Source organism: Triticum urartu, chromosome 1A, assembly GCF_056163025.1.
Source record: "Triticum urartu cultivar PI428250 chromosome 1A, HENAU_Tu73, whole genome shotgun sequence".
Classification (NCBI taxonomy): Eukaryota; Viridiplantae; Streptophyta; class Magnoliopsida; order Poales; family Poaceae; genus Triticum; species Triticum urartu.
This window is the reverse complement of record NC_141873.1, coordinates 587,746,733-587,770,724: the sequence shown is the minus strand read 5'-3', so window position 1 is coordinate 587,770,724 and position 23,992 is coordinate 587,746,733. Positions and strand designations below refer to the sequence as shown.

Here is a 23,992-nt window from a genome sequence, read left to right as displayed (position 1 = left end):
AAGATGTTTTGCTAGACAAAAAATGGCCTAACAAAACATGCATATGTTCCTGTTTGGAAATAGGGGGATCCCACCTGTCAGGGTGACAAACAGCGAAAAAGAATATAGGGCCATAGTCCCTATATTCGCAGGGTTCGAACCTGGGGTGCACGGGTGAGAGGGCGTGGGCGTAGTCATTGGGCTAAGTGACGGTTTTCGACGATGCCACAAGCATTGCGTATTTCTATCTGTTCTAGAACATGACTGCCGCTCCCTTCTCCTGGCTTGCGCAGCTCCCTCTTCCACCCTGAACATCATTTCTTCTTCCTCCCGCTGGCCGACAATGCGTCCTCGGTGCGGTGGACTGCGTCGTGGTAAGTCCCTCCTCTCCCACCCACCTGGCGCACCGTCGAGGTTTCCAATTAAAACAAGTTCAACAATTGACATAAGTTCAGAAATGTACAGTCTTTGCTAAAGTAATGCAGATGTCTGGGCTTGAACTTGGAGTAGAAAATCTACTGTAAATTCTCAAAGGCTTTCCTGGAACTACTGAAATTGTTGTCTTCATGGAACTACTAAAATCGTTGCCTTCCTATGAAAAGAGGTCCTATGATTATTGGACTATGTGATTATTCAACTGTGGAGTAGGGAGTATTCTAGATCATCATCTAGACCAAGAATTTTGCCCTAGATCATCAACTAAGGACTAGGGAGCTATTTGCCCTAGTTAGCATATTGGACTATTTGCCAATCAATAACTTCATCTTGAGCTTGTTCATCTTCTATGCTGGTCATATTGTTTTCCTGCAGCTGCAGTGTTTACTTTTTGGATGCCCAATAATTTGCTATGTGCAATTAGGCTTCAGTAGAGTAGTAGAGCTGCAAGGCATCAAGGGACTATGCTCTTTGAAATCTCACTACAATTATTATTATTATTATTATTATTATTATCCGTAGTGGTATGACCTGACAACCATTTGCTTATGCCAGTGTGCTACAAGGACATGTTCCATGTTTTCTCTCAATCATCATGTCACTCCGTCCGAAAATGACAAGAAAACTGTCGAATGATATGTTGGCCAATAACTAGGGTGATCACAGTTAATATGACCAGCATCACTTGACCTCCTTTTCTTGTCTTGATATTCTCTCCTCTCCATCAGCCTCAACCGCTCGCTCCAAAAATCAGGATTTTCAAAAATAGGACTATATTCATAAAATACAAAGTGAAAACACGAGACAAAACTGGTGGCCTTTCATTTTTAGAAGATCAGGGGAGGGGAAACCCCCCACCCCCAGTTCCATTGCAGGAATGAAACCAGAGGTCGATACATCATGCCAGGCATGTTCCAAGGAGCTCTCACCGAAAGAGAAACAGAACCGAAAATCATAAAAGACAGGCTAGTTTTGCACGCAGGCAATTCTAAATCACAGTTACATCACGATCTGCAGCATTGAACACTCGACACCCAGTGTCGCCGCCCCAGGTGAGGAAGACCACACTCCCATCTCTACTAACTGGGTAGGATCTCTCCTGGTGGCCTTTCATTCCAAACTAGAGAGAAGAGAAAAGAAAAAGAGACGTGCTACTTGCCAAAAGAAACCAAAGACCTTTTTCAGTTTGGAGGGAGTTGTGGTTGTTTTTATCTAAATTTATTTATAGATATTAAGTGACTCATTCTCATTTAATTTACTCAAATCTCCTTGGTTCCTTAGAGCACAGGAAATGCGTGCATGTTTTTGTGTAAGATAGCAACAGTCTTATATACAGCAAAAGATGCAAAAAATGTAGCTGACATCCCTGAGCAGCAGCAGCAATGCATAAGACTCGTTTTCAAATCAAAGGATAATACACCATGTCGCCTTGACAGATCATCCATTAATGCTACTACTGACTGAAAGAATAACATACCATGCCAGCAACATCACACATATATTGAATTGCCATCACAGATCATCATCTGGTAATACTACTACTCAAGTCATATCATATATATATATAGGTGGCAGATCATAGGCAATCATATATAGGTGGCAGAGATCATGCAGTCATTTCAAGAGACATACATAACATGGTGCTGGAAAAGAACTGACATCCATCCTGCTTCTCTGTCAAACAAGATGAATGTCCCCTTCACTTCTGCATATCTTGCTTGCGCACTCCCTTACCAGCAGCAGCAGGCCATTGTCCTTGTAGAAGGGGCAGACTCTCCGCAGTAACAAGATGTCCATCATACTTTACTAGTTCAGGACCAGCAGTCAAGACACAATAAGTGAGCCCAGAAGAAGCAAGAATAGCTACCGATGTAGCCAAATCAGCCAGCTTCTTGGTTCTAGTTATCTTGCACCTGCAGGTAGGTGGGATGAGATGGTAAGGATTTTTGTATAACTCCTGTGTCAGACGAAAAATAGAACAACCGTCTATGTCTGTATATATATATGGTTGATACTGCACCATTGAGGGTCCTCTAGTCTAGGCTTGACTTGTGTAGAGAGATTTTTCAGCAGACTCTTGTCCAGCGAGGAGGCCGTGGAATCGGCGTAGGCATGGGCGATGAGTTCGTACAGCTCCTCCTTCTTCTGCTGGATTAGCTCTGCACGGTGTTTCTCCTCCAAGGGAAGGGTGGATTTCGAAAGCTCGAGACACATTTGCTCCCTCTGCTGGATTGCCGACGGACGGTGTTCCTTCTCCAAGGCGAGGGTGGATTTGGAAAGCTGGAAACACAGAAGCAGCATTGAGAATCGATAACTATGAAATAATCTTGACAGGACATGTGATTTACATAGAGCAAACACACCTTATATCTTGCATGGCAAAACATAAAACTGGTTGGGGAGACAAAAAGATGTCAATACTAGCGACATATAAGGCATTCATGCTAGGCAGTTTATTATTATCTACCAATGGTGCAGCAAAATATAAAATCAGCTGGAAGACAAAAGAACGTAGTTTTTTACAAAAAGATCAAGGGCATTCATGCTAGCCAGTCAATCATCAAACAATGACACAGCAAATTAAAAAACTCATTGGAGACCAAATTGTGTTGATTTTACCAGGCAGTTGATAATCTACCAATGGCACAGCAAAATGTAAAACTCGTTGGAGACCAAAAATCATGTACATTTTAGCAAATTATATCAAAGGCATTCATGCTAGCCAGTTGATCATATACCAATGACAGAGCAAAATGTAAAAATCGTTGGAGACCAAATCACGTCAACTTTACCAAAGTATCAAGGCAGTCCATTCTAGGATACAGCAAACTATGAACTAGTTGGAGACCAAAAGACGTGGGTTTTACCAAAATACCAAGGCTTTCATGCCAGGCAGTTGATCATCTACCAATGGAAATAATTCCAAAAAAGACGCCTGTTTTAAGGATATCCGTGCATCCGTGTGACATACTCCGGTAATAGATAGCACTAACAGTATGGAAAGAAGAAGGGAGGACCGCCACCAATATAATCAGACGTCGAGGCGTCGAGCCACAGATGTAGCCGGAGAAGATACCTGCTGGGTGTGGACGAGCAGGCCACGCCCCTCCCCTGGAAGCACCGCCGGGCGCAGGATCCTCGTCGCCGCCGCGCGGAGGGAAGCCGCCATCGTCGCACGCCTGCAGCAATCACCGAAGAATCGAAATCAGGCCGGGTGGGAACCTACCTTGCGCATCGGAACTACTGGTCAGGGTTAGGGGTCGGAACCTACCTTGCGGATCGGAACTGGGTTAGGGTTAGGGTTAGGGTTCCTCGCTGGATCGCCTCCCGCCGCCGAGCAGAAGAAAGGGGACGCTTTGATGGATCGGGCAGTGCTCTCTGTCTATCATCTACCAGGCGAAGGCGAAGGGGGCCGTCAGCAGGCCCAGCCCATCTATGAGAATGAGACCCAGTCACCCACCATCCGGTTCAGGTCTAAAAAAAAAAGGTCTAAAAAAAAAACCACCATCAGTCCAATTCCTTTTTTTAGCAGGGTCCAGTTCCTTTTTTTTTCTTGCTTCAGTGAGAACTTTTCTTTTTTCCTTTTGGAGAAAAATGCAGAAATACAAATATGCCTCCTCCCTCCACTAAAAAAAAGCACAATGTAGACGCTCGCATACATCTGTCCCCTATCTCCACCACTTGTTACACCTTCCTCAACATGAGTACTTGCTCCCCCACCCCCAAAATAAGTGTGGGAATCACATCTTGAGCACCAAACGGAAGACTGGGTGCACCTCTGGCATTTCCTTAAGAGATTCTTGAGGTTTTTCGGGAATGGACCCGTGAGCATCGTCTTTAGCTTGCTCGCGGTCATGAACTTGGTGCACCACCATCATCATTGTGTTGATCTTGTCCTTCATCTTGTTCACTTGAGGGAGAGCCTTTATTTTGTTCTTTCAAGTCCGGCATCATTGTGTTGATCACATCCACGGCATGATCTGCCCTGTGGTCGTCGTCGAGTACATCAAGCTCTGGCGAAAAAATTCAAGGAATCTCTTTGTCCCTTGACCCCGACATACTCTCCTAGAAGTGGTCCTCCTCTGGCACCTACACGGCATGCTCCTGCTACCGAGCTCTATTCACCGGCTCCATCACCGCCCCCTTTTGGCGTTTGATCTGGAAATGCTGGGCTCCTTCAAACGCAAAGATTTTCCTCTGGCTCGCATCTCTCAACCGCTGCTGGACGGCTGATCGCTGTGCACGCTACGGTTTGCCTCGTGACCCCATATGTCCATTGTGAAGCCAGGAGAATGAAACCATCGACCACCTGCTCGTCGGCTGCATACTCTCCCGCATTGCATGGCACAAAATCTTTGCCTGGTGCCGCATAGCTATCCCTGCGTCGGATGGCGGCATGAGTTCTTTGCATGATGGGATATTGTATCTATTGCTACCCCGGCCAACATGCGTAAGGGAACAAACTCTCTCTTCATCCTCGCAGCATGGACCCTCTGGAAGCATCGGAATGCCGTAATCTTCGACGGTGCCCAACCGTCACACAACCTGGTCATCGAGGCCATGAAGCAGGAAGCAACGCGTTGGGCTCGGGCCGACGCGAGAGGACTAGATAGCCTACTGCATGTAACCTAGTGTGTAACTTGAGGCTAAGCAACCTCCTCATCTACTCCCCTGCACTTTTGTTGTCACTATCTGTGTGTACGGTAACAAGAGTTGCACCCTTGTGATTTCAACTTCTACCTACCAATGGAATGATATGCAACTTGCGTATTCACATTTTTTTTGTTCTTTCAATGCTAATTTTTCTTGTGTAGATGATGGTTCCACGTGCATAGAACATTGTCCTTCTCCTTCTACCACAAGGAGTTCCTCAACTGGTAGGATTTGACCCGCACCCATTCTTTTTTGGGGCAAGTATATTTTTCGCCCCTCAATTCTCGCAAAAGTGTAAAAATCATCCCTCAACAACAAAACCATCAAAACTTAGTCCTTCCAGTAATCATACCGGATAAATTTCTTCCATCATAACACTTTGGGTGGTTCTAATAAGAGGTAAACCCGGTTTTGACTAATTATTGGCCACGTGGCCTGGTTTTGACCGCCACATCAGTTAAGCCACTAGAAGACTCTCATGTCTCTCTCTGTCCCGCAGACTATGTTTAGTTTGCTATGAACAAACTGAAGCCATCTAGTTAGCATAATCAGATTACATATCACAAACGGAACAAACTAGACAAGTAATTGAGATGCTTGGAGCAAATGCAAATTTTCATATAACATATGTCTAATTACATAGTACATCCCTTCCGCAAAAAAAAAATACATAGCACATCCGGTTCTCTTCCACTTGTCATAACAAATTGCTATATATGAGACGTGAAACCATACACAACAGGAGTGATAAAAACGCATCAGGGCAACAAGCATCATTACATTCCTCTTCTTTTGCACATGTAATTCAGTTGTCTTGTCCAGCAGCAGATCATCCATCTGCATCAACAACTCATCCTTCTGCTTGCCTAGCCGAGGGATTCGATGTGTGACCCCTGCCTACATCGCCGCCATCGCCTAAATTGTTGTTGCCGCCCCGGGCGGTAGCCAGCCACCACCGTGCAGTCGCCGTGCTCAGCTAGCAACCACCGCGCCTAAATCTCCGCCAGGCCATGCTGCCATCGTTGTTGTTGCCATGCCAATGCAGCAGCCAGCCACCACCTCACAGTGGCCGTGCTCATCCATCAACCCCGCTGCATTCGGAGGTAGCCCCGCAGTGATCCGGTCTTTGCGCCTAGCCCGGATCTGCTCAAAGAGCTCGAGCCGACGCTCCAGCGTCAGAAAGGCCTCATCCGGCGGACGGGTGGAGTGGAAAGTGGCGGCGGCGGCGGACAGAGAAGGAAAATGTGAAGGGATGGTAGGGTTTCGGTGCCGCCGGTCGACTTAAATAGCCGGGCAATGCACTAGGAGACGAGTTTCGGACCGCCAAGTTTGAGGGTGTTTCCGGCAGGGACCCCTTCGTCAGTCCGACGTGGCGGGCGTGCCCATATCTGCCCCATATTTGGTCTGGATATGGGGGTGCCGGTCAGCCCGACCGTTTGATGGGCCCGTCTGGGTCAAAAAAATCGCGCCCGGGCGTATAAGGCGGGTTTGAGAGGTCTGGTCTTAGATGCTCTAAGATACGAAAGGACTGCACAATTTAGTCTAACTCAATCAATAGTAAAAGAGAAGTATTATTCATCGATCACTTGACAGAAATCAAGGGATTCCGTCTCATACATGTGACATCATTCTTGTATTTTAATACGATGAAAGAAAAGCGATGATGCTTCCTCCCAAACAGAGATAAGGTGATACTAGTAGTATTGTAATTAACCCGTCAGCTTCTTGTTGGACACCCTTTTCCTATCTCTGACACTAACCCTCTCCATGCACACAATTCCATGTGGCATACCATTGTAATTATAGGCAAAGGATTCCCAAGCCTAACCTATATAGGAGTAGCATTCAGGAAGACCTTACCAAACTGATCAGAATTCAGTCTTTTTTTGGAAGAAGAGAAGAAAGACGGTCATTCATAAACATATCGTGCATTACTTGGACTGCCCATCACCTTCAGAGATAAAAGGGGAAGAATATTGTCAGCAACAAAGCAAATCATCACAGATCATCCAGTAATGCTACTACTACTACCACTACCACTAAAGTTCTAGACTCAAAGGGTAACATAACACGGCAGCAAATCACATATATCTTACAACGCCATCACAGATCGTCCAGTTAAGTTATAATACCACTCCAAAGTTCTAGACTTCAAAGGGTAACATACGTACCATGCCAGCAACATAACACATATCCTACAATGCAGTCACAGATCATCCAGTTATACTACTACTAACTTCTAGGTGGCAGATCATAGATAGACATATATATATTTCAAGAGACATACTACATAATATAGTGCTGGAATGGAACTGATATCAGTCTTGCTTCTCCATCAAACAAGAGATGCATTTCGTCTTCATTCAGCTTGCTTTTGCAAGTTTCCTCTTGCTTGTGTCCGCTCCCTCTCAGCAGTAGCAACAGGCTGATATCCATCTTGCTTGTCCGCTCCCTCAGCAGTAGCAACACGCTGATATCCATCTCGCTTGTCCGCTCCCTCAGCAGTAGAAACAGGCTGATATCCATCTTGCTTGTCCGCTCCCGCAGCAGCAGCAACAGGCTGATATGCATCCTGCTTGTCCGCTCCCTCAGCAGTAGCAACACGCTGATATCCATCTTGCTTGTCCGCTCCCTCAGCAGCAGCAACAGGCTGATATCCATATTGCTTGCTCAGTCTCTCTTGTACTGCTTGCCTCTGCAGTCTCTCTTGTATTACTTGCCTCTGCAGTCTCTCTCGTATCATGGGCACACTCTCAGCAGTAACAAGATAATCACCAAACTTTACGATTTCAGGACAGGAAGTCAAGGCATAATAAGTGAGCCCAGAAATAGCAAGAATACCCGCTGACATAGTAATGTCAGTCACCTTCTTGGTTCTACTTATCTTGCACCTACAGGTAGATGGGATGATATGGTAAGAATTACTATATATATATGAACTCCTGTGGTGGATGAAAAATAAAGCAGACGTCTATGTCTGCATATGGTTGATACTGTACCAATGAGGGTCCTCTGGTCTAGGCTTGACTTGTGTAGAGAGATCCTTGAGCAGACTCTTGTTCAGCAAGAAGGTCTTGGAATTGGCCTCGGCGCCGGCAATGAGATCATACAGCTGCTCCTTCGTCTCCTGGATACGCGACGCACGGTATTCCTTCAAGGTAAAAATCGACGGACGGTGTCCTTCCTCGTAGGCACGGGTGGATTTGGAAAGCTGAAAACACAGCAGCATTAAGATTTTGGTAACTGAAAAATAATCTTCAGAAGACATGTGGTCTACGTAGAGCAAGCAAGCACACCTTATATCTTGAAAAGTAAGACATAGAACTAGTTGCAGCGAAAAAAAAAATCAATTTTACCGAAATATCAACGCATTCATGCTAGGCAGTTGATCATGTACCATTGGTGCAGCAAAATACAAACCTAGTTGGAGACAAAACGATGTCAATTTTTACCAAAATATCACCACATTAATGCTAGGCAGTTGATCATGTACCATTGGTGCAGCAAAATATAAACCTAATTGGAGACAAAACGATGCCAATTTTTACCAAAATATCACCACATTCATGCTAGGCAGTTGATAATCTACCAATGGCACAGCAAATTATAAAACTAATTAGAGACCAAACGATGTCAATTTTTACCAACATATCAGCACATCCATTCTAGGCAGTTGATCGTCTACCAATGGCACGGCAAAATATAAAACTAACTAGAGACTAAACAGTGTCGATTTTGTAGCAAAATATCACCACATTCATGATAGGCAGTTGATCATGTACCAATGGCACAGCAAATTATTATAAAACTAGTTGGAGAGCAAAAGATGCCGGTTTAACCAAAATATCAAAGCATTCATGCTAGGCAGTTGATCATCTACCAATGGCACAGCAAATTATTATAAAACTAGTTGGAGAGCAAAAGATGCCGGTTTAACCAAAATATCAAAGCATTCATGCTAGGCAGTTGATCATCTACCAATGGCACAGCAAATTATTATAAAACTAGTTGGAGAGCAAAAGATGCCGGTTTAACCAAAATATCAAAGCATTCATGCTAGGCAGTTGATAATCTACCAATGGCACAGCAAATTATTATAAAACTAATTGGAGAGCAAAAGATGCCGGCTTAACCAAAATATCACCACATTCATGCTAGGCAGTTGATAATCTACCAATGGCACAGCAAAATATAAAATTTGTTGGAGACCAAATTATGTCGTTTTTACCGAAATATCAAGGGCATTCAAGCAAATTATAAAACAAATTGGAGACCAAACAATGTCGATTTTTAGCAAAATATCACCACATTCATGCAAGGAAGTGATCATCCACCAATGGTACAGCAAAATGTAAGACTAACTGGAGACCAAACGATGTTGAATTGTACCAAAACATGAGCACATCCATGCTGGGCAGTTGATCATCTACCAACCAATGGCACAGCAAAATGTAAAAATCGTTGACCAAACCATGTCAATTTTACCAAAATATCAAGGATTTCGTGCTGGGAAGTTAATCATCTACCAACGGAAATCAATTAATAAGGTGCCTGTTTCAAGGACACGCGCGCATCCCTGTGATGTAATAGAAAAATACTAGTATGGAAAGAAGAAGAAGGGAGGACCCTGCTCCACGAATCAGAGCAACAAGGACGGAGAAGATACCTGCTGGGTGCGGAAGATCCGGCGAAGCCCCTCCCCTGGAAGCACCGCCGGGCGCAGCATCCTCGTCGCCGCCGCGCGAAGGGAAGCCGCCATCGTCGCACGCCTGCAGACAAGCACGAGTCAATCACCGAAGAAGCGAAATCAGGCCGGGTGGGAACCTACCTTGCGGATCGAGGGTTCGAGGAATCAAGCCTACCTTGCGGATCGGAGCGCGGTTAGGGTTAGGGTTAGGGTTCCTCGCTGTTGGCCTCCCGCCGCCGAGGAGGAGAATCGACCATACCAGGGGAAGAGGGCCGCGCAAGTAATAAATACTTGCTGGGCCTTGTATGAGAATGCGATCCACTCACCAACCATCATCGGCCCTATGTCTCGCGTCGGTGGAGCCCCCGGCCCAGCCGCTCGGCAGGCCACGGCATCGTTTCCTTGTTTGTTTTTCGTTTCGTTTTTTCTTTCATATCCGTTATTTCTAAAAAAAATCATTTACGTTTATAATTTTAAATATTCCGAATATTCTAAATAACTATATATCACAAAGAAGTTTTACATAATTTTTTTGGAAAAATGGTAACCGAGCATTTAAAAAATGTTGAATGTGCATAGAGAAAATGTTTCACATGCATACAAAAATGTATACAATGTCTGTGAAAAAAGTTGATTATGTATTTTTAAAATGTTAATCAAGAATCTGAAAAAAATGTTGAACAAGTATTTTAAAAATGATAAACAATCATTTAAAACATGTTGACCATGTATTTTTTTAATCTGGTAATATATTAAAAATGTTAAATTGGTATTTGTAAAATTTTGATCAATCATTTAATAAATGTAAAATGTATATAGAAATAATATTGACCATGTATTAAAAATGTTAGTCAAGCATTTAAAAATAATTAAACATGTATTGGGAAAATTTTCTCCACATGTATGAAAAATGTAGAATCAAAACTAACAGAAAGAAAGAAAAATGAAAAAACAATGAAAATTGAACAAGTAAACCAAGAGAAAAGAATATGAAAAATATAACCAAAAAACTAATGCAAAAATAATTTAAAACTATGAAAACTCACCCTGTGCATTCGGTTTATTCGTTTTACATGATTCGTTTATATGTTTTTTTGGTTTGTACAATATTAATACTTTGGTAAATACAATATGAAATTAAATATGCTTCGGTTTCTATATATACCAAATTATCATGGTATGGTTTTGATATATACCATCTCTATTCCTAATGGGGCAGCTGGTAGGATTGCATCCCCCACTTTCGTCCGGTTATTTCGACTTGACTTTTTTTGTCCCCTCCCCTCACTCCACTGGTTTATTTTCGTGTCACCCATCTCACATAATGAAAAAAATCTAAACAAATCAAAACTTTCCATACTGGCGCAAATTATTGAGTAATGTCTTTATGTAAAAGAATCAATCATGATTAATATCTAAAGGTCAAATCTAAATTAATCATGATTAATATCTGAAGATCAAATCTAAATTAATTAACCTTACCTTAAATCGCTCAATCACATTAATTAGAAAACAAACAATCGATTTTAAGAAAAATCACTCAATCACATTGATTAGGAAAGAAATAATCAATTTTAAGAAAATTAAGGTGTAAATCATAACAAAAAAATCTTTATTAAAGCATTTTATGTACCTACTTAATCTCTCCGTACCACCACCCTTGTACCATTGGTTTTTATCTATCTACAAGGAAATTACACAAGAAAAAAACCAAATCGCCACTCCTCCTGTCCCGGACGAGATCACAATTGGTCTTCATGTAGCTACAGTATTGTTCACTCAACCCATAAAAGCTTCAGGTTACAGCAAACCAACTGAAAAAAATACAAATCACAAATACTCTGTCTTCATGCAACTACATAACTAATTGTTTTCATAATATAAGATACACAAATAATTCTCTTCACTAAATTGAACTGAACTGCAGTCAGTCTGTAGCAGTTGATCTTGTCAGGCAGGAGGCTTCCACGGCTTCTCCCCTGGTAGTAGTACAAGTACAACCGTCCACCTGCCAAGCTAGGACACTCTAGATTTTTTTCCTTCAGGTTACATAGACAAGAGGATTTAGAAACCACAAATGATCTTCATTCTCTATAATACACGATTCTGGGCACGCGTGGATAAATAGCTCATCTCATCGCATGATAAGATGAGGGCGACTCCGGAGGCGACCGGAGTGGCGACCGCGGGGGCGCCGCCCCCATCCCCTGGGATACGAGGCGAGTCGGAGGGCGGTTCTGGGCCCTGGCAGACTCTGATGAAGACGATGCGGACGGTGACGGGGATGCCCCGGCGGCTTCCCCGCCGTCGCCGACGCCGTCGGATCTCATCTACGAGTTCTTTCACTCCGGCTATGACGAAGACGAAGTGGCAACGACGGTCGACAAGATCTTGCCTCCCGACGACCCGGCTAGGGTTGGACTGCACGCGGGAGAGAAGAAGGAGATGGTTCGTCGCGTAGTTCATCGGAGAACGTCGGCGACGGCGATCAGGCCATGGAAAGGTCCCCTGCCTAAGGTAAGTCTTCCGAACCTAATGCTTTTCGATTTGATTCGTCCGGAGTCGTGGATTATGGTTAAGAAGAGGAAGAATGCGCGTCGGAAAGTGGCCAGACCGGCGCCGGCGGTGGCCGCGGCATTCATGCCGGCGATCTCAGGGATCGGGATCAGGGCGGCTCGGGAGGCTCGTTTGAAATCCCTCTTGGGCCACGATGGGCCAAATCTGAAACACTCTTTGCCACAGCTGGCTGGGCTGGAGATAGCTGGGTATGAGGCCCAGGCTATTCTGGTCCCCACCAATATTGTGTGCACCGACACATGCAGCGATTTGGTCGATCGCTTTCCTGCGCGTGCTTCATCGCCGCTTGCTAGGGTTCATCGGTGCGGGAGTCCGGGGTTCCCTTCCTGCGGACCCGGGCATGCAAAATGGATCCCACCCCTCGTTGCGATGGCTGGCCGAGGGGCGAGGGCGCCACCAGGGAAGAAACCTCCAACCGTGGCTGCTGTTGCCCGCGCCGGGGTTGCGCCGCCGCTGACTGCTGGCAATGGGCGTGGCGCCGTGGCTCCTCCGGTGGTCGTCGGGGCAGCGCAGACCGCTGTGGGCCGCGGAGGTGGACACCTCGGGACTCGGCCGCTGGTGCCAGCTGCGGGTCGGGGCGGACCGCCTCTTGGTTCCCAGCCGACGGCGACTAGGCCGCCGGTGCCAGCAGAGGGTCGGGGCGGGCCCCCTCTTGGTCCCTGGCCGATGGCACAGAGCCCGGCTGTGATTGCTTCCGCGGGGCGGAGCGAAGAACAAGGTCCGAGGCCGGCTACACCCGCCAACCAAGTCGGCACGACCGGTGATCACCCTCGGGCTGCGCCGCCGCCTCACTACGTCGCGAGGCCGGCGCAAAAACGGCCTGGCCCGGCGCAGTCGCATGCATCGCCGCATCAAAACGCGGCTGCTGGAGGGGATAATGGACCGCCCCGGGGACAGTGGGGGGACAATGGTTACAATGCATATGGAGATGGCCAACACCATGGTTCGTCGTCGACGGGAGGTGGCTGCGGATATGCTTGGCAGAGTGATGGTTCTGCCGAGAGACCTTTTCTCGGCCCTCCGGGTGGTTTTGTTGAGGGGGCGTCTGGCCCTGACTACCGGTAGCGAGGTGGATACCGGGGTCCTCATGGTGGTCGAGGTCGGTACCGTAACCGTCAGCCCCCTCCGCCTGTAGTCGTCGAGCAGATGACATCCGTGGGGGCAGCCGATCCCGGTCAGACGCCAGATTTGTCTGGTCAGGCTATGGACGTCGTGACGGCGCTGGCCAATGCGGAGGTACCTGGGACTGTGGATATAGTTGAGGTGGCAGACAGGGTAGACTCAGATAGAACGTCCAAGTGGGCACGTAAGAAGGAGAAGATGTTGTGTTATCGCTGTGGTGAGAAGGGCCACTTTATTGCTGAGTGCGTGGTGGAGCTTTGTGATTCGTGCGGTAAGCCAGCACATGATACGGGGGATTGCCCGATTTTGCGTGATCAGGTACCGACTCTCACCATTTATGGAGTATATTGTGCTGAGTTGATGTTCTTTGAGTCTCCGGCTGCGAGAGAGATCCCTGAGGAAACCCAGAGTTTGACCACTGGGGTTGTGAAAGTTATCCAAGGAGATGTCTCTGAGGCTTAGATTGTGCAGAGGCTTAAGGAGTTAGCTCCAGGTGACTTCCAGTGGGAGCTTGTCAGTATTGAGGCCAACATGTTCAAGGTTGACTTCCCCTCTGTGGAGGATTTGCAGAGATTGCTGAGTTTTGGGCTGTGCAGAGTACCTGGCACAAAATGTATTCTGGAGTTTCACGAGTGGAAGAAGGTTGAGCCACGGGGCAAGCCGCTTACTCAGGTATGGTTACGGTTTTCCGGGGCTCCCTAGAAGCCGATGCAGGATGTTCGGGTCGTGGCTAACTTGGGTATCATGGTTGGGAAAACTGAGAGAGTGGATATGGCTTTTACCCGAGCTCACAGGGTGGCCCGACTTCTGGTAAGTGTTCTGGACATTGAGTTCGTCCCTGATGTGGTCAAGTGGACATATAGGGGACATATTTTCAACCTCGAGATTGAGTTTGAGGATGCCGATCTCTTTGCTGAGGCTATCAACGGGACTGATGTAGATATGCATGAGGGTGATGACAGCTCGGGTGCCAAGGAGGCACCGGTTGATGATGCTGGACGAGAGTTGTCCAACGGATCAGGCCCCGTTACTCAGACGCCCGAGGACGGGACGAGACCATCCTTTTTAGTGCCTATGATTTCTTTGAGGTTTGGGTCATTTGAGCCAGCTTCTGCTCCTCCCAGACTATGGAGTGACCGGGTGGAGTCTGATAACGTGTTTGAGCGCACGCTACCTGATACGTCTCCAACGTATCTATAATTTTTAATTGCTCCATGCTATATTATCTATTGTTTTGGACAATATTGTGCTTTATTATCCACTTCTATATTATTTTTGGGACTAACCTATTAACCGGAGGCCCAGCCCAGAATTGCTGTTTTTTTGCCTATTTCAGTGTTTTGAAGAAAAGGAATATCAAAGGGAGTCCAATTGACCTGAAACTCCACGGAACTTATTTTTGGACCAGAAGAAGCCCACGGAGTACCGGAGTTGCACCAGGGGAGTCCCGGGCTGCCCACGAGGGTGGGGGGCGCGCCCACCCCCCTAGGGCGCGCCCCCCGGCATCGTGGACAGCCCAGAGGTCCACCGACGTATTTCTTCCGCCTATATATATCCATATACCCTAAAAACTTCGGGGAACAGAATAGATCGGGAGTTCTGCCGCCGCAAGCCTCTGTAGCCACCAAAAACCAATCAGGACCCTGTTCCGGCACCCTGCCGGAGGGGGGAACCCTCACCGGTGGCCATCTTCATCATCCCTGCGCTCTCCATGACGAGGAGGGAGTAGTTCACCCTCGGGGCTGAGGGTATGTACCAGTAGCTATGTGTTTGATCTCTCTCTCTCTCTCTCTCTCTCTCTCTCTCGTGTTCTTGATTTGGCACGATCTTGATGTATCGCGAGCTTTGCTATTATAGTTGGATCTTATGTTTCTTCTCCCCCTATACTCTCTTGTAATGGATTGAGTTTTCCCTTTGAAGTTATCTTATCGGATTGATTCTTTAATGATTTAAGAACACTTGATGTATGTCTTGCCGTGAGTATCTGTGGTGACAATGGGATATCACGTGACTCACTTGATGTATGTTTTGGTGATCAACTTGCGGGTTCCGCCCATGAACCTATGCATAGGGGTTGGCACACATTTTCGTCTTGATTCTCTGGTAGAAACTTTGGGGCACTCTTTGAGGTTCTATGTGTTGGTTGAATAGATGAATATGAGATTGTGTGATGCATATCGTATAATCATACCCACGGATACTTGAGGTGACATTGGAGTATCTAGGTGACATTAGGGTTTTGGTTGATTTGTGTCTTAAGGTGTTATTCTAGTATGAACTCCAGGGCTGTTTGTGACACTTATAGGAATAGCCCAACGGATTGATTGGAAAGAATAACTTTGAGGTGGTTTCGTACCCTACCATAATCTCTTCGTTTGTTCTCCGCTATTAGTGACTTTGGAGTGACTCTTTGTTGCATGTTGAGGGATAGTTATATGATCCAATTATGTTATTATTGTTGAGAGAACTTGCACTAGTGAAAGTATGAACCCTAGGCCTTGTTTCCTAGCATTGCAATACCGTTTACGCTCACTCTTATCAATAGTTACCTTGCTGCTTTTATATTTTCAGATTACAAAAACCTATATCTACCATCCATATTGCACTTGTATCACCATCTCTTCGCCGAACTAGTGTACCTATACAATTTACCATTGTATTGGGTGTGTTGGGGACACAAGAGACTCTTTGTTATTTGGTTGTAGGGTTGTTTGAGAGAGACCATCTTCAACCTATGCCTCCCACGGATTGATAAACCTTAGGTCATCCACTTGAGGGAAATTTGCTACTGTCCTACAAACCTCTGCACTTGGAGGCCCAACAACGTCTACATGGAGAAGGTTGTGTAGTAGACATCAAGCTCTTTTCTGGCGCCGTTGCCGGGGAGGTGAGTGCTTGAAGGTAATCATCATAAGTAGGAGGCATGCTATCGTCATTACAAATTTGCATATCAAAACTTGGGAGGCTAAAAATATCATCTTCATTAAACGTAGCATCCCCAAGCTTGGGACAAACATTAATTGTAGCAAATATATTCTCAAATATGTCATCCTCATCAAACATAGCTTCCCCAAGCTTGGGCCTTTTCATATCATAAGCATAATCACTCTCATTATTAATAGTATGGATAGCACCAATAGTATATCAATTATCATATTCTTCCAAGCAAGTGCCAAAAATATTTTCAAGATCATAAGAAGTATCATTATCTTCCCAATCATAATCATCACAACAAGCAATAGGCATAACGAGATCATCATCAAGTGCATCATCTTCCACAATTATTTTTGATTCATTTTCATGAGGCACAACAATAATAGGAGCAACTTTATTTGGGAGAGATATCTTTTTACCTCTCTTCCTTTTTCTTTTCTTCTTCTTCACCACATCATGTGTGGGTTCAATCTTCCTTTTGGAGCTCCTTATTGATGAGATTGGTTGAATAGAAGGCTCCTCCTCGTTACCTGATTCATCATAGGAAATAATAGGAGGATATTGGGAAGTCTCTTCCCTTTCATTAGTATTCTCTTCATCCTCTATTTGTTTTCTTTTCTTTATGTAATTGGCAATATAAGGATTTTCAATACAATTCACCGCACAATACATATAAATTTCTTCTAGATCAATATCGAGGAATTCCTCAAGATTATATTCTGGAATGTGCTTAGTTTGACGTTTCATTTCTTCATAACCCAAAAGCAAACTAAGTTCATTATGATGTGCAAGGGAAATCAAGTCATCACAATTTTTGGACACGATTCGATCATGAAACAATTTGCAGTTGATATTTAAATGACCATGTTCATTGCAAAGTTCACAAGTACGGTAAAGATATTTTAAATTTTCAGCACTCACATTTAGCCTTTCTTGCAACCATTTAGTTTCTAAGTGCTTATGCCTCTTGCAATATCTATCTTCCCTATTTGGTGTGTACTTGCAAACCCAATGCACTCCACAAAAATTGACATGTTTATAGGAGACATTTTCATCATAACTAGTGCAATCATCATTAGTACTATGGATATTCAAGGAGTTCATACTAACAACATTGCAATCATGCTCATCATTCAAAAATTTAGTGCCAAACATTTTAATGCATTCTTCTTCTAACACTTCGGCACAAATTTTCTTTTCCATCATACTCACGAAAGATATTAAAAAGATGAAGCGTATGAGGTAGACTCAATTCCATTTTTTTGTAATTTTCTTTTATAAACTAAACTAGTGATAAAACAAGAAACTAAAAGATTCGATTGCAAGATCTAAAGATATACCTTCAAGCACTCACCTCCCCGGCAACGGCGCCAGAAAAGAGCTTGATGTCTACTACGCAACCTTCTCCTTGTAGACGTTGTTGGGCCTCCAAGTGCAGAGGTTTGTAGGACAGTAGCAAATTTCCCTCAAGTGGATGACCTAAGGTTTATCAATCCGTGGGAGGCGTAGGATGAAGATGGTCTCTCTCAAGCAACCCTGCAACCAAATAACAAAGAGTCTCTTGTGTCCCCAACACACCCAATACAATGGTAAATTGTATAGGTGCACTAGTTCAGCGAAGAGACGGTGATACAAGTGCAATATGGATGGTAGATATAGGTTTTTGTAATCTGAAAAATATAAAAACAGCAAGGTAACTAATGATAAAAGTGAGCGTAAACGGTATTGCAATGCGTTGAAACAAGGCCTAGGGTTCATACTTTCACTAGTGCAAGTTCTCTCAACAATAATAACATAATTGGATCATATAACTATCCCTCAACATGCAACAAAGAGTCACTCCAAAGTCACTAATAGCGGAGAACAAACGAAGAGATTACGGTAGGGTACGAAACCACCTCAAAGTTATTCTTTTCAATCAATCCATTGGGCTATTCCTATAAGCGTCACAAACATCCCTAGAGTTCGTACTAGAATAACACCTTAAGACACAAATCAACCAAAACCCTAATGTCACCTAGATACTCCAATGTCACCTCAAGTATCCGTGGGTATGATTATACGATATGCATCACACAATCTCAGATTTATCTATTCAACCAACACATAGAACCTCAAAGAGTGCCCCAAAGTTTCTATCAGAGAGTCAAGATGAAAATGTATGCCAACCCCTATGCATAGGTTCATGGGCGGAACCCGCAAGTTGATCACCAAAACATACATCAAGTGAATCATGTGATATCCCATTGTCACCACAGATACGCACGGCAAGACATACATCAAGTGTTCTCAAGTCTTTAAAGACTCAATCTGATAAGATAAGTTCAAAGGGAAAACTCAATCCATTACAAGAGAGTAGAGGGGGAGAAGCAACATAATACCCAACTATAATAGCAAAGCTCGCGATACATCAAGATCGTGCCAAATTAAGAACACGAGAGAGAGAGAGAGAGATCAAACACATAGCTACTGGTACATACCCTCAGCCCCAAGGGTGAACTACTCCCTCCTCGTCATGGAGAGCGCTGGGATGATGAAGATGGCCACCGGTGAGGGTTCCCCCCTCCGGCAGGGTGCCGGAACAGGGTCCTGATTGACTTTTGGTGGCTACAGAGGCTTGCGGCGGCGGAACTCCCGATCTATTCTGTTCCCCGAAGTTTTTAGGGTATATGGAGATATATAGGCGGAAGAAGTACGTCAGGGGAGCCACTAGGGGCCCACGAGGGTGGAGGGCGCGCCCTAGGGGGGTGGGCGCGCCCCCTGCCTCGTGGCTCCCTCGTTTCTTCCCTGACGTGCACTCCAAGTTTTTCCGGTAGCTTTCCTTCCAAAAATAACTTCTCTAGTTGGTTTCATTCCGTTTCGACTCCGTTTGATATTCCTTTTCTTCGAAACACTGAAACAAGGGAAAAACAGGAACTGGCACTGGGCTCTGGGTCAATAGATTAGTCCCAAAAATAATATAAAAGTGGATAATAAAGCCCAATAATGTCCAAAACAGTAGATAGTATAGCATGGAGCAATCAAAAATTATAGATACGTTGGAGACGTATCAACTGGTCACTCGAAGCGGAACTGCCCCAAGTATTTGGCGGATAATTAAGAAGGATGGCAAGGTGAACAAAGGTATATGTGATATACATGTTATTGATGTGTACCTTACTAAAGCTCGTAGTAGCACCTGGGTATTTGATACTGGTTCTGTTGCTAATATTTGCAACTCAAAACAGGGACTACGGATTGAGAGAAGATTGGCTAAGGACGAGGTGACGATGCGCGTGGGAAATGGTTCCAAAGTCGATGTGATCGCCGTCGGCACACTACCTCTACATCTACCTTCGGGATTAGTTTTAGACCTGAATAATTGTATCTTGATGTTATCAATTCAAGCTCTGTTCCTAGTTCCAAATATGTTTGGACTGTCAAAGTTCCTTTGAAAATTAAAGTGTTTATGTGGTTTGTACATAAATAAGTCATCTTAACCAAGGATAATTTGGCAAAGCGTAACTGGACAGGACCTACTAGGTGTAGTTTCTGTGATCGGGATGAATCTATCAAACACCTTTTTCTTGATTGCCCGTTGGCCAAAGTTCTATGGCGGACGGTCCACATTGCATTTAATATTACTCCTCTGAGTTCTGTCAGCACGTTATTTGGAATGTGGCTTAATGGGATAGAGTCCGAAACAGCGAGACACATTCGCGTAGGAGTATGTGCTTTATTGTGGGCAGTCTGGAACTGCAGAAATGATTTGGTTTTTAACAGAACAACAAATACTCATTTTTTGCAGGTTATCTTCCGAGCCACTGCGTTGATCCGTATGTGGTCGCTACTCACTCCGACGGAGGCCAGGGAGCGTTTGGTTACTGGATCTATCCGGTGGGAGATGGTAGCATGATATATCTTCAACCGGTTTGGATGACGGTCATGTAATAGGATAGGCAATTAGTTTACCTATCTTTCTGATGCAAGCCGGTTGTGGCTTTTTTGGCTAGTTTGTTATTGGCCTTTTGGCTCTTTGTGAGCTTTCCTTTACTTTCGTTGAGACTTTAAGACCTTATTGAACCTATTTGCTTTTTATAAAGTTGGCCGTATGCATCGTTCTAATGCAGAGACCGGGGAGCCCCCCCTTTTCGAAAAAAGAAAAAATACACGATTCTGAATTGTTGTAGCCTATCTTGGCAGGCAGGCTCTAGACAGGACATGCCATGTCCGTCCTCATCTACATCCAATTGGCAAGGTACAGAAAACTGCTGCAACAAACCTATACACTTCACGATAGGGCAAACACACAAATTACAATGACATACCCAGAACACGCCTAGTGCTGACAGCTCCTACAACCAATGAATGAGTCATGCCCAAACACATGTCGCTTATGAACAAAACAGACTTACTAATCATGCATGTTTGTCGGTTCTACCTTGAGATTGCAGCAAGCAAGCAACTGAAAGAATATAATATGAATCACAAATGGTCTTAGCCTCCATGCAGCTACAATATTCAGTGTTCTCTCAACGCACCCATGAGAGCACATGTATAGATCACAAAAATAGTCTGCTCATAATAATGCACAATGCAAGACACTCCTTCTCCGATGCAATTTTTCGTTCATGCTGCAGCATCACTGTGGATCCATTGCCAGCCAGGGCTTGTCGGCCTGCCTGCACAGAAAGGGAGCTAGTAAGAGCCAGCTTTAATAGGCAATGTTCTGCTTAGCACACTGATAATATAAATAGGTGCAAGTATTGACCAGCTTAGCTTTTTTCTAAGTAGTTTAAACACACACCGAAGGGATTTAATAATGATTCCAACTGACACTAATTATATACCAACAAGGAATGGAACTGTGACTTAAAGCACAGGTGTAATAGCGGACAGAAAAGATTACCAGCTTAATTCACTAGAGAGGGTGGTCTGGCCTGATCTCCTTAGGCCTTAGCTAGCTATATCATGCACTTTCTCCTTTCCTCGATCTGCTGTTTGTGGTCGATGTGCTTGTTCCATGTTTCAATCTGGTAGACAAGATGCAACTGCTGGTTTCAATTTCAGTTTTGGAAAAATTTCAGCACAACCGAAATCACCGAAGTTCAGTGAATTTTTCAGTGATTTCGGTTTGCATTTCGCCCAAATGACCAAAATATTCACTTGAATTCAATTGAACATTTGAAATTTTGAAAAAAAATTGAATTCGTGTGCACTACTGAAATTGCTAAAATATTTTGGCCGTAACATAACCTCACTGCTGCTGCTTGTTATTCCTCCTCCGCAATCATTGTGTGGACTAACCAAACGATCATCATCTAGTATATATGGACAAAAGGCGGGAGATAAAATCAAATGAACTTATAAACTAGCAGAATCAGAGTGCTTAAACAAATTAAACAAAGCTTGTTTTGATTTTCTTGTGGTTTCTCTACAAAGGATAGCATGCTGTGGTAAACAAGCAGTTGTGTATCAACTAAATTACAGTTTTTTATTATGATTATGGATGGCATAACTACATATAAGCATCATGTCCATACATCTATAGACCATTATCCAATTTCATCTATAGCTAATATTTCATCCAAGACCGCTATCTAGCATGCATCTTAAAGTGTTAAGTAATAAAACAGAGTATTGTATTAAGTATGATGACATGAATGATATATTGTCTTCACCCTGCATTCAAAGGAAAATTATCGCACTCATTTTTTATACCTAGTGGCAACAACACAGTACAAGACTTTTTTTCACTTTCTGTTACTATGGTAGATTGCTTGCAAGATTTAACCCAACTATCATACACAACTCCCTCGCCGCCCACACGTCCAAAGGATGCAACCACCATCACCACCATGATACTTGCCGAAGAGCCCAACAGGCGGACCTCCACATGGGACCGCTGCCCCGCCATCTTAGACCCAAACCTCATCACCGCACACCGACACCAACAACCAGACCACTCACACCACCCACCAGCAACACGGAGGAAAGACCCCTCCTTTCCCGCGGTGCACCCGACCGACCACATCATGCACCACGTGCAAGGGCGGACACCACGGCGATGAACAACAACAGGGTGAGGGGCAGGGCCAGGCCCTCGTACACAACTTGCAGAGTATGACTGGCAGGCATTCGGCCATGGGCAGGTTTGGCCAGCAGCCAAACCCTACCGAAACTCCCAAACCCTGGACCAACTATGTCCTCTGGCGCGCACAGGTGACGCCGCAGCTCAGGGGCGCGGGAGTCTTTGGCTACGCCGAAGGCACAACACCGGAGCCGGCCAAGTTCCTCACCACCAAAGATAAGGATGGGAAGGAAACCTCTGAGCCCAACCCTCTCCACCCTCCCTGGGTCCGGGAGGACCAGCAGGTGCTGGGCTATCTCCTCAGCACCACCACCAAGGAGGTCCTGCTGCAGGTGACCACGATCACCACGGCGAGCACGCTCTGGACGACGCTCGTAGGTATGTTCTCCTCGCAGTCTTTGAGCCGTGTCAATAACATATGCGCGGCCCTGCTCAGCGCGCAGAAGGGCACCCAATCGGTCGTCACCTTCTTCGCCCATATGCGTGGCCTCGCCGATGAGCTGGCGGCCGCCGACAAGCCTCTACAGGACGAAGAACTCATCAGCTACATCCTTCACGGCCTCGACATGGAGTACCAACCCTTGGTTTCTGCCCTCGAGTCCGCACCACCCCGGTATCTCTCGATGAACTCTTCTCTATGTTGAGTAACTTCGATCAACGGGTGGCCCTGTACCAAGGGTCGGGCGACTTCAAATCTTCTGCCAACGCCGCGACCCGTGGCCGTGGCGGCTCCTCCTCTCGCTACCGTGGCCCTCCTCGCTCCAAGGGCAGGCCTGGCGGTAGTGGTGGCAGCAACACCAGCGGATCCAACTCCCGTGGCGGGCGCCACGGCCACGGGTCGCGGCGTTGGCAGAAGATTTGAAGTCGCCCGACCCTTGGTACAGGGCCACCCGTTGATCGAAGTTACTCAACATAGAGAAGAGTTCATCGAGAGATACCGGGGTGGTGCGGACTCGAGGGCAGAGACCAAGGGTTGGTACTCCATGTCGAGGCCGTGAAGGATGTAGCTGATGAGTTCGTCGTCCTGTAGAGGCTTGCCGGCGGCCGCCAGCTCATCGGCGAGGCCACGCATATGGGCGAAGAAGGTGACGACCGATTGGGTGCCCTTCTACGCGCTGAGCAGGGCCGCGCGTATGTTATTGACACGGCTCAAAGACTGCGAGGAGAACATACCTACGAGCGTCGTCTAGAGCGTGCTCGCCGTGGTGATCGTGGTCACCTGCAGCAGGACCTCCTTGGTGGTGGTGCTGAGGAGATAGCCTAGCACCTGCTGGTCCTCCCGGACCCAGGGAGGGTGGAGAGGGTTGGGCTCAGAGGTTTCCTTCCCATCCTTATCTTTGGTGGTGAGGAACTTGGCCGGCTCCGGTGTTGTGCCTTGGGCGTAGCCGAAGACTCCCGCGCCCCTGAGCTGCGGCGTCACCTGTGCATGCCAGAGGACATAGTTGGTCCAGGGTTTGGGAGTTTCGGTAGGGTTTGGCTGCTGGCCAAACCTACCCATGGCTGAATGCCTGCCAGTCGTACTCTGCAAGTTGTGT

General features: G+C 45.6%; 1 protein-coding gene and 1 pseudogene across 5 annotated transcripts; one reads left to right on the top strand and one right to left on the bottom strand.

The window, feature by feature from the left end:
- Positions 1-1,781: 1,781 nt before the first annotated feature.
- On the bottom strand, positions 1,782-10,105 carry LOC125532359 (uncharacterized). Of its 5 annotated transcripts, none has more exons than XM_087533624.1 (4): positions 9,930-10,105; positions 9,734-9,836; positions 2,435-2,694; positions 1,782-2,327 (listed from the first exon to the last, which is right to left on the bottom strand). In XM_087533624.1, the coding sequence occupies exons 1-4, from the start codon at positions 10,088-10,090 to the stop codon at positions 2,114-2,116; spliced, it is 738 nt and encodes a 245-aa protein (XP_087389750.1). In that variant the 5' UTR covers positions 10,091-10,105; the 3' UTR covers positions 1,782-2,113. The 5 variants fall into 5 exon arrangements, with proteins under 5 accessions (XP_087389750.1, XP_087389755.1, XP_087389760.1 ...); XM_087533629.1 differs by lacking the exon at positions 9,734-9,836 and adding an exon at positions 3,491-3,593 and having other exon boundaries at positions 9,930-10,055; XM_087533634.1 differs by lacking the exons at positions 9,734-9,836; positions 9,930-10,105 and adding exons at positions 3,491-3,593; positions 3,686-3,847.
- Positions 10,106-13,534: 3,429 nt separating this feature from the next.
- LOC147993164 (uncharacterized) lies at positions 13,535-23,647 on the top strand (annotated as a pseudogene).
- Positions 23,648-23,992: the final 345 nt, after the last annotated feature.